General features: G+C 32.9%; 1 protein-coding gene across 1 annotated transcript in view; it reads right to left on the bottom strand.

Annotated features, from left to right (window-relative positions):
- LOC126889868 (dynein axonemal heavy chain 8) overlaps window positions 1-16,143 on the bottom strand; it is a 424,246-nt gene that overhangs the window by 165,368 nt on the left and 242,735 nt on the right. Inside the window, exons 46-47 of the mRNA XM_050658553.1 lie at window positions 10,789-11,015; window positions 6,581-6,803 (exon numbers count right to left, since the gene is read on the bottom strand). Of these exons, the coding sequence (XP_050514510.1) occupies window positions 6,581-6,803; window positions 10,789-11,015 (450 nt within the window). The remainder of the gene's footprint in view (window positions 1-6,580; window positions 6,804-10,788; window positions 11,016-16,143) is intronic.

Here is a 16,143-nt window from a genome sequence, read left to right as displayed (position 1 = left end):
AAACCGTTCATTCAATTTCCATCGGCTTCTGCAATTATAATCTATACAAAAATAGCTTTTAAATTACCTAGTTATTTAATTATTGATAAACAATTACTTATCAAAAATTTTAGTTGAAAATTAAAGAACTTGTTGGAAAAACCCGCATTTTCCGGGAAAAATTTTCGTCGAAGTAAATCGGGAAAAGCACGCCTCTATGCAGATTTTAATTACGGTGACTTTTTATTTGGATGTTTTTGCTGAAAAAATTCAAATCTTTTGAGTTATAGAGCACAAATTGAAAAAAACAGGATTTTTGGGCGCCATTTTATTTATAAAAAAAGTAGCACACTATCTGCGGACTTTGTATTCCTATATTATTAATATTCACAATCTAAGATTCGATTCCAGCAATAAAATTGCTCGTAAATATCTTTTCCCAAAATTGGTCTATTCTTAGATAATCTGCCCAGACTACGTGGAGTAAACTTGCCTACGGTTGGACCAATAATTACAAACAAGCATTACGGCGCGGTTTTTTTTATATTATTTTAGAGTCGTTTGTTTCTGAAATGAGACACTCAGAGAAACAGTGGCCTAACCCACAATCCACAATAATTGTACCAAAACGCTTTTATTGCATTAAAGAAGTGATCCCTTATTTAAGTATTTTCAGATGCAGAGTGGCTCAAGTAACCAATGCTTGAGCCACTCTGCATCTGAAAATACTTAAATAGGGGATATTTTTAATGTAATAAATAGTCCAGAAAGCCACTGCGCATCCGCTGGGAAAAATATTCTAATTCGGATTTTTTGCACAATCTTACTCAAAAAGGACCCCTTTTAACAAATTTGCATGTTACCAAGACCAAAAGTTGGTCAAAAATTTTTTAAACGTTTTTTTTTTGTTTTTTTTTTAAATTATTTTTTTGCGTGGAACAAAATTTTTTTTAGGTTTTTTGGATCATTCCAAACAGAAAAGGTCTTTAGTGACTTTTCTCTAAAGTTGATGATTTTTGACATATAAGCGATTAAAAATTGAAAAATTGCGAAATCGGCCATTTTTAACCCTCAAAAACTATGTGAAAAACTGAAAATTGTAATGTTGCCTAGGTAAGTATATATTCTTTAAACATCGATTGATGAAATTCCGAAGAGTTTTTTGCAATACAATATCAAAAACCCCTTTGTTTAATTGCCAATCAAGCGTGCGCGACACTATTTTCCACCGTTGCATGTGTATGCAGTATGGTGCAAATGAAAGGAATAAATTCGTTATTTCGTAAACCGGCGACTTTAAGGAAAAATCCCGAAACAGGTCGATTTTTATTTTTAAGTTATGATATTGTGACATATATGGTATACTAATGACGTCATCCATCTGGGCGTGATGACGTAATCGATGATTTTTTTTAATGAGAATAGGGGTCTTGTGCTAGCTCATTTGAAAGGTTCTTCAATTCTCTATTTAGTGATATTAACATTTACATAATTATTTATACAGGGTGTCCAATAATTTAATTTTTTTGTCAATTTGCCACATGATTTAATTTAATAAAAAAATGTTGGACACCCTGTATAAATAATTATGTACATGTTTATATTACTGAATAGAAAATTGAAGAACCTTTCAAATGAGCCAGCACACGACCCGTATTCTGATTTAAAAAAATCATCGATTACGTCATCACGCCCAGATGGATGACGTCACTAGTATATATATGCCACAATATCATAACTTAAAAATAAAAACCTACCTGTTTTGGGTTTTTCCTTAAAGTCACCGGTTTACGAAATAACGAATTTATTCCTTTCATTTGCACCATACTGTATACACATGCAACGGTGGAAAATAGTGTCGCGCACGCTTGATTGGCAATTAAAAACAAAGGGGTTTTTGATATTTTATTGCAAAAAACTCTTCGGGATTTCATCAATCGATGTTCAAAGAATATCCATCTATCTTGGCAACATTCAAATTTTCAGTTTTTCACATAGTTTTTGAGGATTAAAAATGGCCGATTTCGCAATTTTTCAATTTTTAATCGCTTATATGTCAAAAACTATCAACTTTAGAGAAAAGTCACTTAAGACCTTTTCTGTTCGGAATGATCCAAAAAACCTAAAAAAAAATTGTACCGTTCAAAAAAAATAATTTTAGGAAAAAAACAAAAAAAAACGTTTAAAAATTTTTTGACCAACTTTTGGTCCTGGCAACATGCAAATTTGTTAAAAGGGGTCCTTTTTGAGTAAGATTGTGCAAACAATCCGAATTAGAATATTTTTCCTAGCGGATGCGCAGTGGCTTTCTGGACTAAAAGCGTTTTGGTAAAATTGTGTGTGATGGATTAGGCCACTGTTGCTCTGAGAGCTTCAAATAATGAATGCACTTTTGTATTATACTGTACTGTATTAAGTAAATGTGCATACGAAATTTATAGGGAGTAATTCGACATGTTCATTCGTAAGTCCATTTTGTATATGTTTTTTGTCTGTAAAATTTTGACTACGGCACATATGACATTGTAAAAACAAGAGAGCCGTGAAATTAATATTATGCAAAGATTTTATAGACCAGGGGCATCTATAAAAATATTAGTACATTTGGACGTTGAGAGGTGACTGAAATTTTTATGCAGAAATTACTTGAAAATACATAACTTATATAATAATATTTGAGATACGCTCCCACTCAAAAAGGCCCGGAACATTGTTTAAATAATCAAAATGTCAAAAAATGAAGGAACAATTCAATTTTTTTCTTTGTTTTTTGATTATAGCTTTAAAAATATTCATCCCTGAGACAAGTTTCATCGACATAAAAGTTGTGCAATTAAATTTCCTACCATATAGGATTGGTTCAAATTTTTAAAAATTGTCTCCCTTGTTGCAAAATAGCAATAATTTCGAAAAAAACGTAAAAAAACAAGTATTCGTGTTTTACATTTTTCAACCATTTTTGATACACTTAGGACCTTCATATTGTATCCAGAGAAACTTTATGATATAATAAAAAAATACTGTGAACTCCATTAAGATCGGGTCAACAGATTTTGCAAAATAAATTTTGCAATACAGCTTTCGCAAAAAAAACCTTTGACCTTTGATAATGATTGACACATTTTAATATTTAGTTCATTTCCATATAACTAAATAAATTTGTTTTTTGCAAAATAAAAACACGTATACTGTCCTTTGAAATAACAGTTTTTTAGCAATTTTTTAGCTTTTTTTCTTTGTTCATATAGGTATTTTAACATAGATAATAATGCTTAATTATTTTTAAAAACATGCAATTGTTTAAACAATATTTAACAAACAATTATCAAATTAGTTTGATTTTTGTAGAATTAAAATATTAAAATACAACAAAATATAGAGTAAGAAAATATTATATTAGGTAAAGATTGAAAAATATTTTGGTGGAAATCAACTTGTGTGAATCGAACACCGCTGTCCTGCGCGTAGCACCAAAAATTAATGTCTATATAAAAAAATCCTGGCGCCGTGGTAGTTAATCGATTTTAATTCTGCAAATTAAAAATGAAAGGTACGGTACTCTTCTATATGCAAAAAAATCAACTTGCTATCTGCTTTATTTTCAGTCCTGCAACATTTTGAAAAAACGAATTTTTTTAGATAAAAATAGATTGCAAAATTTATTTTGCAAAATCTGTTAAACCGATCTTAATGGAATTCACAGTATTTTTTTATTATATCCTAAAGTTTTTCTGGATAAAATATGAAGTCCTAAATGTAGCACAAATTGTTGAAAAACGAAAAATGCAAATACTTGTTTTTGATGTTTTTTTTTTTCAATTATTGCTACTTTGCAAAAAGATAACAATTTTTAAAAATTTTAACCAATCCTATATTATAGGAAATTTAGTTACGCAACTTTTATGTTAGTGCAACTTTTCTCGAAAATGAATACTTTTAAAGTTATAATCAAAAAACGAAGAGAAAATTCGAATTTTTCTTTATTTTTTGATATTTTGATTTCTTAAACAATGTTCCGGACCTTTTTGAGTGGGAGTTTAACTCAATTATTATTAATTGAGTTATTTTCAAGAAATTTCTGCAAAAAAATTTGAGTTACCTCTCAACGTCCATTTCAAAAGAGATGCGCCCTGGACTATTAGGCCGATATTGAAATTAATTGATAGTGAAAATTTAGAAATCAAAAACGATATTTTTAGGCTCGATGCACATTTGGGTGTTTTCAAGTTGCATGCACGCTGCTTGTTTTCAAGCCAAGTTTCCCGTCAATACACATTTGAGCGGTTTCTCGGGGTCAATTCACGCCAGAAATAAACAGCTCTGTATCTACATACGTTGAAATCGATCGTGCGGTAAACGTGTACTGAATGACTGCTCATTAGAGACTGCCAAATCGCCTGACTTGTTTCCAAGAGCGGTGCACGTGGCGGTGTAGCAGAATTTGGCGAGCTCTCGGTCCACGCCGCTTGCAAGTTACTTACAAGCAACTTGCACGCCGCGGCTCAGTTCGAGTGTTTTTTTTTATATGTAATCATTTATTAACAATCAGAATTTCATATTCTCTAAGTTAATTTGATAACAAGCACAATAACAAAAACTATATTATTGTACCCTAATATGGCGTTATGAGGTACATCACCCAGCGGTTTCACCTCAGTTTCAGCGAAGATCTATAGACCATAATCTTCGCAATCTTCTGTTGTTTATTGGCTGCAGCAGTGGTAATATTAATTGGTTGGGGTGGCCTTCCAATTTATCGTGGTGTCTGTTGGCTCTGTCCTGAATCACTGTACTAACCAACGGGATGTTAAGGTCTCTATGAAGTGTTTGGTTGAAAATGTACCACCACGGGGCATTTTCGATGGTGCGTAGAATTTTTAATTGGGTTCTTTGGATTATTTTTGTATTTAATTTGCTAGCACAACTCCATAGTTCGATTCCGTATGTCCAAATATGTCTGATTACTGTTTTATAAATGAGCAGTTTGTTGTCAATTGAGAGTCGAGATTTTCTACCAATAAGCCAGTTAATTTCTTTCACTCTCAACTCAATTTGTTTTTTCTTCTTCAAAATATGTTGCTTCCAGTTTAATTTAGAGTCCAGATGGAGCCCCAGGTATTTGACGATTTTCTGTTGGGGTATGTTGACTTGATTAAGGCTAATATTTGGGCATTGGTCTTTCCTCAGTGTGAAAGTTATATGTGTTGACTTAGTTTCATTAACTTTTATCTTCCATTTATTTAACCACTGTCCGATTTGGTCTAGGTGTTCTTCCTTCAAGTTTTAATACCGCAGCTGTTGGACCCTCTTCAGTTGCAAATATTGCTGTGTCATCAGCGAAAGTTCCAACGGTGGTTTGTGAAGAGGTTGGTAAATCGGATGTGTACAGTACATAAAGAAGTGGACCCAGTATACTACCTTGTGGGACTCCTGACTTAATTTGGTTACGGTTTGATAGTTCATTGTCCACTTAAGTTTCAAATTCTCTTTGATTTAGATATGATTTTAATAAGTCAAAGTATTCGTTGGGTAGAGATTTTTTGATTTTATAAAGTAATCCTGGGTGCCATACCTTATCAAATGCCTGGCTGATATTGAGAAAGGTAGCTGTGCAATATTGTTTATTGCCCAAGGCTTTATTAATTACATTTGAAATGCGATGGCATTGTTGCACTATAGAATGAGCTTGTCGGAATCCAAATTGATGTTCTGGGATCCAGTTTTGGAATTCTAGGTCGCTTAAAATTCTTTTAAGTAATAGCTTTTCAAGAAGTTTTGACATTGTGGGCAGTAGACTTATTGGGCGGTATGATGAAACATCCGTTAAAGCTTTACCAGGTTTCGGTATCATTATCACTTAAGCAATTTTTAGTGATTTAAGCCAATAATTATGTCTTAAGATTGCATTTAATATGTACAATAACTTCATTATACCTTTTTTAGGAAGTGGTTTTAGCATTGTTGCTGTTACGAGATCAGTGCCTTGTGCCTTCTTTTCATCCAAATGATTAATTTCATCTTTGATCTCCTTCGGTGTAATTAAAGTTAATCTCTCTCGTTGATTAATTGGTAAGGCTAGTTCCTGCTCTACTTCTTGAACTTGGTCATTGTCAGTTCGAGTGTGCAGTGAATAAATTAAATTCATGTACTGCTGAACTGCTAGCGATCGCACTTGGCTTGCTCGCAGCGTGCACACAGCTTGAAAACACGCAAATGTGCATCGAGACTTACTTTAACAGATTCAAACTAATTTTACATTAAAAAACTAAGTTTTCAATCTAATAGCACATAAAACAACATCAAAAAATGTTACTCTACATCCTACCAGATTGAAAACAATGGGAACCTTCTGTGGTAACACCTCCGAGGCTTTTACAATTTGCAAGCCATAACGGATGCTGAGACTAAGGAAGATGAGGAAATTTTACAATTTATAATTCACGTCCCATCTTCTCAGTGCGGTAAAGCTCCAACGAGAATGGTTCCCTTCGTACTTCAGTCAGAGTAAACATGTAAATCAAAAAGGAAATTGAAAATGGTTATTCATTTTTAATTTTATATTGTTTAGAACAGATTTTAATTCAAAATGTTTTGCACTTACTGCTTCCGCTTTTTCAGTAGCCGCAATCATTTCGACCTCTTTCACAGCCAATTCTTTACGTAGCTCATCCACGCTTGCAGCTGCTTCTACTAACTTCTTAAGACCTGTTTTCATTCTTTGAGCCATCACCCCAATTTCATCCAGTTTGATTTTGTACAAGACTTTGTATGCTCCCAAAAATGATATAAAAGTTTTTGGTGTGACATAAGTTCTTCTCCGGAATCTGCAACAAAATTAATGTGTTAATAATGCTACAAGTTCTAATGCTAAAAGATGGATAGGGGACACAGGGGTGTCATATAACCAGGAACATCATGCAGTGGCGAAGGAAAGTATCCGACAGGGCAGAATGGAAAAACATTGTTAAGCAGGCCAAGACTCACAAAGGGTTGTAGCTCCATTAGAAGAAGAAGAAGAAGAAGAAGAAGAAGAAGAAGAAGAAGAAGAAGAAGACCAGTTCTAATGTAGAATCTGATCTAAATTTCCAAATACTCGACAATGTAAATTAAAAGTCTTGGAACAGTCAATTCTGTTCAAATCTTCAAATTCCTAGATAATCCATTGAAATGTTACATTTAGTGTGCATTTCTTAGAGGAGTCAATTTTATTTTTTTAATGTGTAGGGGGGTTCAGTAGAAGCTTCAGTTCAAGTTTTTGGGGTCAGGACCCTTGTCCCCCGGCCGCCATATTGGAAAAAGTGCTGCAAAGGGATTTCGCGCTGTATCTCCTAAACTAGCAACCCTACAGAAAATTTAGTAACACACATAAAATGTAGCAAATTAAATTTTCTACAATTTTACATCTATTACTTTTTATCGTCAAGTGACCAACAAAAAAGTTATAAACAAAAATAAGAGAAAATTTTGTAAGAAGTTTCCTTTTGGAAGTTATAACTTTTTTTCCGTTCATTACACAATAAAATAACATAATAGCTATTTTGTAGAGGATTTTTCGATGAATATTTTTCACTATAAAGTTGTTTAATTTTATTTATTATCTAGGTTTTACAGCGCTCCAAACTTGACCAGATTCTCTAATTCTCATAGGAATACAATAAAAACCATACTTTAATTAAAATTACGTTATGCCGACCACGAAAATCAAATTTAAGGTGAATTACGAATGTTGGTCATTTTTTATGTTTTCGAGGTCGCTGAATCCGAATATGAAGTTTATTTTTATCTAGATTTGGTGGAACATGTTCAAAAGTCAAATTTTATACAAAAATGCCGATAATTAATTTTTATGATTTTTCAAATTTACCTCGCTATATCATTCGTCGCTGTAAATCTTTCCTTTTGAATCTTTTACTGCGTCATCTTTGAGGTATTTAGATAACAATGAAATTTGTACAAAATGTTTAAACACATTATAAAAGGAGTTGTTAATTTTTAAACATTTTGTCACCATATTTCGTTAGTTTCATGTTTAGTTAAAAAAGTTGAGTGACAAACTTTTTAGTTTATAATTTTACCAACACGGCAATAAAATTTGGTTCATGAGGAAGTTTTCAGGAAAATTTTCTACATTTTATGTTTAATTAGATTTTCCGTAGGCTTGGTAGTTTACGAGATATAGCGCGAAACCCCTTTGCACCCCATTTCCCAGATGGCGGCCGGGGGACAAGGGTCCCGACCCCAAAAACTTAAACTTAAGCTTCTACTGATACCACCTACATATTAAAGAAATAAAATTGACTCCTCTAACAAATGCAAGGTATGGCCTAAAAAATGTAACATTTTAATGCCCTAAGAAATGTTTCGAATATATTCGGCTGGCTCAAAAAATCTAGAAGAGGCAAGAACTACCCAACATCAAAACCTGGATAGATATACACAGAGTTTACACGAATTTGCCAAATTATAAAGATAAAACAAAAACCAGAATACCACAAGACCGATGGAATCTTCAGCATCTAACAAAAATAAGTTTGGTCGAGTGAATGGGTTAAAGAATCAGCATGCTATGGTTGGCAAAGTCCTGGATTTCGAAGATTGCCACATATTATGGTTAACCTGATGATCAAGAGATCGCCTACAGAAAGAGTAGAAATCTATGAGAATATATAGCCCGTTGGCACTACGTTAACCACTCTAAAACAAATTTTGTGCCTTTATAACATAAGATATCAATTATAACGATTCTCACCTCCTTCTCACCACCTACCAGATAACTGGTTAGAAGCAATATTTGTAACTATTCCCAAGAAAAGGAATACCAGACAGTAAAGCGACTATCGACTTATTAGTTTTATGAAAATATTGTCACACGCTCAAAATTTTTATGAAAATATTGCATTGTCGCATGTATAATCTTTGTGAGGGGATAAATGGTAAAGAACAGGTTGGTTGCCGAAACGGTATGGGTACTCGAGAAGCCCTTTTTGCATGTGAATGTTTCTACATAAGAACATTGAGTTTAGAAAAACTATTTACGTATGCTTTATAGATTTCGAAAAATCATTTTTGATAAAGTCCCACATGTATTACTATTACAATGCTTGGATTGGACACGTATTGCATTAGATTGCTCAAAAATCTTTACTACAAAGGGACCGATTGTATTAAGGTGGATCAAGAAGTTTCAGCTAAGCTTTATATTAAGCGTGGTGTCAGACAAGGATCTGTTATGTTACCGACATTGTAAAATGCCTATACCAAACCAATTTTGGAAAAAGCGTTAAATAATTGTCATGAAGGTGTCAAAATCGATGGCGAAATTATTAATAACATCAGATAGGCAGATGACATCACCATAATAGCAGATAGTCTAGAAGACCTTCATTTTAGAAGAGAAGAATAGAGTATAGAAAAAATTATTAATAACAGCAGATATGCAGATCACACTACCATAATGGCAGAGAGTTTAGAAGACCTTCAAACCCTGTTGATCTCTGTAAACAACGAATATACTGCAAAGGGCTTAACAATCAAAGCAAAGAAAACAAAATGGATGGTGTTCGGAAAAATTAATATCGAAGCCCCAGTACTGGAATTATCAGATAAAAAAATCCTGGAAAGGGTGGAACACTTTAGATATCCGGGTAGGTGAATTCACTGCAGGGTTGCAAGTGATAAGGAAATTTTGATTGGAATAGAACTTTTACAAAAAATCTTTATTAGCTGGCGTTCTCTATTGTGCAGTAGAAGTCTGTCGTTGACCACACCTTTAAGAGTACTGAAGATCTACGTCTACGTTCTACGTCCTCTTAACAAATTGGAAGCGTTCGAGTTGTGGTTTTACCGTCGCGTCGCATGCTCAGAATCCCGTGATCATTACATATATCTAACGAACGTCTCCTAGAGACCATGCACAAAGAGCGAGAATTGATCAACATCATAAAAATAAGAAAGATTCATTACTTCGGTCATATAATGAGAGGATCTAAATATCGTTGATCATTTAGGGCAAAATCGAAGGAAAATGCTGGATCGGAAGAAAACAACTGTTCTGGATGCGTAACATTATACAATGGACTGGTCAAATGGTCGAGGAATTGTTTCATATAGCTTCCGACCGATAAACATTTCATCAACTTGTTAATACGACGATAGCCAATTCTTGAAAACAAGCACGGCACACAAAGAAGATAACATAAGAAAATTAGCTTTAACTAAGATAATATCACTGGGTTGGAAAAATCTACATTTGACGATTTTTAGAAGATATCTAGATTGGAAGTTTCTGATCTTCAAAAACAGTTGAATTGTTATTTCTTTCTCGAATGCTTGTGCCAAATTTAAAACACCTGTCACTTTCGTCACCGAGAACAGATACCAGGAATGTCTGATCGGAAAGATTAGAGTTAATAAGAGAGCAGAATTAAACATTTAAGAGTCCCTCAAAATAATCGATATTTTAGATAACAGGCCATAAATGATCCATAAACCGAAATAATTCCTGTGGCTAGATGTATACCATACGTCACAAAAATACTAGATCCTTTTGGTGGCTCAGGCATTTTGGTGGCAAAACATTTTGGTGGCTCAGGCATTCACACTATTGGCTTTTTTAATACTCATGGTGAATTTTTTAATCCGAGAACGTTCCATGATGTGATGTAACCCCTTATTTAGGGACTTCTGAAGATACATTTTACAAAGAATCTAGAATTTGTCGAAATGAAAAAATTATTTAAAAAATGAAAAACTATATACTCTCTTACTTTACTTTTATTTTATTTTTGGAGTAATGTCTAATTTGTTTACCTGTCGAAATATTGGTCGCAGAAAATACTAACGCCATCTTGTATCTCAGCCATGATTCCTATAAGCTCGTGTTTCACATCTGCGGTAGCTACCATATTATATTTTTCAAGAAAATGTGATGATACTTCTATAAGAGCATCCTCTGGCCACTTGTCAAACCAATCTATCGTACATCCTGATATTAGTCCAGGGAATTTTAGTGCTCTGCTGCGGAATTTTTCTCCTACCTTAAGTAAAATAAAATATAATATTTATATGTTTATACTAAAAACTAGTGATTTTACCATCGCCATGCGATGGGAAATTCAACAATTGCCATCTACAGTCACTATATTGCCCGATCAAGGAACACAAAACTTTTCGAAAATCTCCAAAAAAATTAAGGAAGGATGAAAATTTGGGAATAGGTATTGTCTATTATTATATAAGAAAAAGTTTACATTTCTACATCGAGAGGAATGGAGAGGAATGCCCCTTTCTCGGTGGTGAAAATATACATTCAAAATATATGTCTAGAATTGGATAAAATGACTAATTCTAAGCAACTTTTGTTCTATAGAGTTTTTTCACTAAGTCAATACTTTTCGATTTATTTGCGAGTGAATATGTTCATTTTTAACAAGAAAAACATGCTTTTGGACGGTTTTTCGCAAATAACTGAAAATGTAAATATTTTATTGAAAAAAATATTCTTAGCGAAAATATACCTTATAAAAAAGTGAAATAAATGGTGTATGCATGAAGTCTGTATACCCAGTAGAAACGGAGCTGTAGCTAATGAGAAGTAAGTTCATCTTCGTCAAATTTCAAATTGAATATTCCAACGTGAACTAACCAAAAACGGTGCACTTTTGTGGGAAAGCTCATTACAACTAAATTATTTAAAAAAAAGTTTATTTTTTATTTTTAAAAAATTTCTAACATTAAAAGTAAGTGAGTTACGCTCAAAATATTGTTGATCGCTTGTATTTTTTGTTAAAAAAATCGCCAGAATCACCCCCTAATTAGCATTACAAGTAAAATTATTCGTTACCACCTCACAAGTTTCTTTGCTTATGTATTCTTTATATGATTTGTATGTTTCATCGGTTCAAAGTGCTTGTTTTTGAAAAGGCTGTAGTTAAAATGGCTTGAACAAACAATTTTTAAGTTAATTTGAAAAAAAAACTGGAGTTTTTTTCAAAATTAGAAAAAAATTTTTATTCTAAAACCATTTTTTTTTTCAAAAACGAACACTCTGAACCAATCAAACTTACAGATCATATAAAGGATACACAACCAAGGTAACTTGAGAAGTGGTAACGATTAATTTTATTTGGGATGCTAATTAGTGGGTGATTTTCGTGATTTATTTACCAAAAAATAAAAGCGATCAAAAATGTTTTGAGACTGACGCACTTACTTGTAATGTTAGAAGTTTTTTTTTAAACAAAAATAAACCATTTTTTAACACTTTAAAAAATTATGAGCTTTCCCAGGAGAGTGCTGCGTTTTTTTTGTTATTTCACATTGAAATATTCGATTTGTAATTGAAGGAATAAAAACCTACTTTTTATGATGTACACTTCTTTATAAGCTACATGAATATTTTTTTAAATAAAATAGTTACTTTTTGAGTTATTTGCGAAAAACCGTTCAAAAACGTGTTTTTCTTGTTTAAAATGAACATATTAACTCGCAAATAACTCGAAAAGTATTGACTTAATGACAAAACTATAAAACAAAAGTTGCTTAGAATTAGTCATTTTACCCAATTCCGGACCTATTGTGAATGTATATTTTTTCACCCCCGAGAAGGGGTATTCCCCTCCATGTTTGTAAATTTTAAAATTGTAGAATTATAAACTTTTCTTTATAGTCATAAACAATAATAATTATAGACAATTTCAACTACCTATTCCCAAATTTTCATCCTTCCTTTATTTTTTTTGGGTCAGATTGTTCTTTGATCGGGCTAATACTCATTTTTTACAAAATTTTAGGATTAACAAACTTTCGATAACTTTCAGTAGTAAAGTAGCCAGCTTGATTTAGAAATGATTCAGTAGAATTAATTATATTGTAATCATGCAATAAAAACAAATGTCGAAAATAAGTTTCACATATTACCCTTTTATGTAGGATTTATGAACTTTGCCAAAACATTCGACCACGTAGAACATTGGGCAGTGATAAACTGCCCCTTTTCCTTCTTACTTGGTGTTGCTATTTTATGATCTGCTTTGGAAGTCGATGTTTGTCCATTCTTTGTACAGGGCACACCAACAAAGTTGTTTTTCCTCGATTTTTTCTATTATGTTTGTTTTCATACTCAGAATATAAATATCTCATATTCGTTCATGTGTGAGACTCTAGAGATGCAGGTCGATCTTCGCCAGAAGTCCATTTCCAGTCAGAGCAGCTTCTGTTTTGTTCGATTATTCAGTTGCCAGGTTTTTGAAGATGCTGTTACATAGCTGCGTTTTCTTTTCTTTTGATATGGTTTTTGACTAAAGTAATGAGTTCAAAACTCCTATTTAGTCCATGTGGTGAGACCGTTTCCGTCTGAAAAAAATTTCTGATTCGGTTTATTTGTGGATTCCCATTCAAAAATGTCCCCTTTAAACAAATCAGAAGGTTGCCGGGTAGAATGTTTGGGCAGATATTGTTTAAACAATTTTTTTAAACAAATACAAAAGATCATATTTTTTTGCTCTGAAACATATATTTTTAGATTTTTTGGGTCAATCTAAACAAGAATCTTGTAATTTTTCTCAGAAATTGATAGTTTTGGAGTTATAGGCGATTTAAAATCTGAAAAATGGAAAATACGCATTTTCGAGGCTTAAAAACTCATATTTAAATTAGTATTTTTGAGGTTGCCAGATACTTATATTGAAGACTGAACATTCAGCTTCAAGATTCTGAAGAGTGGTCGCGTTTAACTTTAATTTATACCGTTGTTTTTTAATTGTTAAATATGCGTGTTTATCCGATTTTTTTTGCCGGTGCGGCGCGCTCCATTTCAAAAATCTCCTATTTTCCTCCGAAAAATATTTTTTCTCGATTCTTTGTGATATTCTAAATAAAATAAGTTTCTTTCGATTTTTCTCAAAAGTTAATAGTTTTTAAGTTATAAGCGATTTAAAATCCGAAAAATGACAAAAAAACGCCTTTTAGGATTTTAAATCGCGTATAACTTTAATACTATTAACTTTTGAGAAAAATGTCAAAGAAACTTATTTTATATAGAATGTCCCAAGGAATCTAGAAAAAATATTTTTCGGAGGAAAATATGAGATTTTTGAAACGGAGCGCGCCGCACCGGCAAAAAAATCGGATAAACACGCATATTTACCAATTAAAAACAACGGTATAAATTAAAGTTAGACGCGATCACTCTTCAGAAGCTTGAAGCTGAATATTTAGTCTTCAATTTAAGTATCTGGCCACCTCAAAAATACTAATTTGAATATGAGTTTTTAAGCCTCGAAAATGCGCATTTTCGCATTTTTCAGATTTTAAATCGCCTATAACTCGAAAACTATCAATTTTTGAAAAAATTTACAGGATACCTTTCTTGTTCAGAATGACCCACAAAACTCAAAAATATATGCTCCGGAGCAAAAAACCGTGATATTTTGTATGTGTTTAAAAAAATTGTTTAAACAATTTCTGCCCGGCACCCTTCAGATTTGTTTAAAGGGGACATTTTTGAATAGGAATCCATAAAGAAACCGAATCAGATATTTTTCCAGACGGAAGCGGTCTCCCCACATGGACTAATTACTTTCTTTCCTTCCATAATTAATTCCTCTATTTCGAATTTTGTTCTTCTACTTTGTTGGATTCCCGTTTCAAGGTATAGATAATTAAAGCTTGGTTCGACAACCATATTCCTCTACACCTCTAATTGTAACTTATTTTTTCTCGTCTCCTATACACATACATATGTTTGATTTTCTCTACAATGACGTATATGCCTCATTTTTTGTATTCACGAAACAGCCGGTTTGTCATAAATATTAGGTCATCTTTCTTTCTTCTTTTGCCCTTTAATTCGTCCAATTCTGAACATAGGCTTCCCCCAGTTTCCTCCATTCGCTTCTGTTTAGTGCTTTCTGTTTCCAGTGCGTTCCTCCTATCTTTTTAATGTCGTCTCCCCATCTCATCTGGGGTCGTCCTCTTGCTCTCTTTCCTGTCCATGGTCTCCATTGTTGTATCGTGCTATTCCACCTATTGTCCGTTTGTCTAGCGTTATGACCTGCGAAGCTCCATTTTAGCCTGGTTATATGTTGACCTGCGTCTTTGACTTTTGTTCTATTTCTGACCCAGTTGTTTTGCTTTTTTTCTGTCAATTTTATTCCTAACATTGCTCTCTCCATGGCTCTTTGTGTCTTTATTATTTTATCCATGTTTGCCGTGGTCAAGGTCCATGTTTGGCATGCGTATGTGAGAATTGGGAGTATGCACTGGTCAAACACTCTTGTTTTTAAGTATTGTTGTATTTTTTTATTCTTTAGGATGTAACAAAAATGAGAAAACTTCTGTTGGAGTGAAAGTAAAAAGAAAGATATACTCCAACAGAAGTAAGGAAAAAAAAAGACTAAGTAATAAAAAGGAAGAGAGAGTGGGATGTGTAAAGAAAAGGGTGAAGTGGCTTCTACGTTGAGAAGCCGCAATAGGAAAAAATACTACTTTGCAGTAGTACTGAAGAAAGGGGGATTAGAAGGGATAGAAGTAGAAGTGGGAAGAGACAGAGGCAAACTGAATAGAGTTGGCTAGCAAGAGATGCAAGAAAACCACTTGACACTCAAGGATGGATACGGCTCGTTTGCATGCCTGTCGAAGAACAGTAGCTCTATATAGATAGTAATGATGACTAAAAGATGAAATAATAAAATAAGAATAATGTACTGAAACTGAATGAAGATGGATAATTGCTAAAGACGAACAAAATAAATAAATCTAACAAATCATGGGCGCCATGAAAATGATCTTCGATCATTTTCCCAGGTATCTTATACTGCTGTCAAATATTAAATATATCAAACCTGTAATAATGAACATAAAGGAATAATAAAATAATTGATATACAAAATAAATACATATTTATTAAAAATAACTACTAGATTTTTGACAATCTCTGTTTTTTCCAAATCCCATTTTAATTTTCCAAATCCTGCCCAGGCTAATCTGACCCTTCTTTTTACCTCCGCTGTTTGGTTTTCCTTATTTATTTTTATAATCTGTCCCAAATATATATAATCATTAACCGCTTCTATTGTGGTGTCGTTTAGTATTACGTTTCTATTGTCTTGTGTGTTTGTCATTGTTTTTGTTTTGGCAAAATTCATTTTTAGACTTATTTGTTCG

This window comes from Diabrotica virgifera, chromosome 8 (genome assembly GCF_917563875.1).
Source record: "Diabrotica virgifera virgifera chromosome 8, PGI_DIABVI_V3a".
Lineage (NCBI taxonomy): Eukaryota > Metazoa > Arthropoda > Insecta > Coleoptera > Chrysomelidae > Diabrotica > Diabrotica virgifera.
The sequence above is the reverse complement of the archived record's forward strand: the minus strand, read 5'-3'. Positions and strand labels throughout refer to the sequence as shown.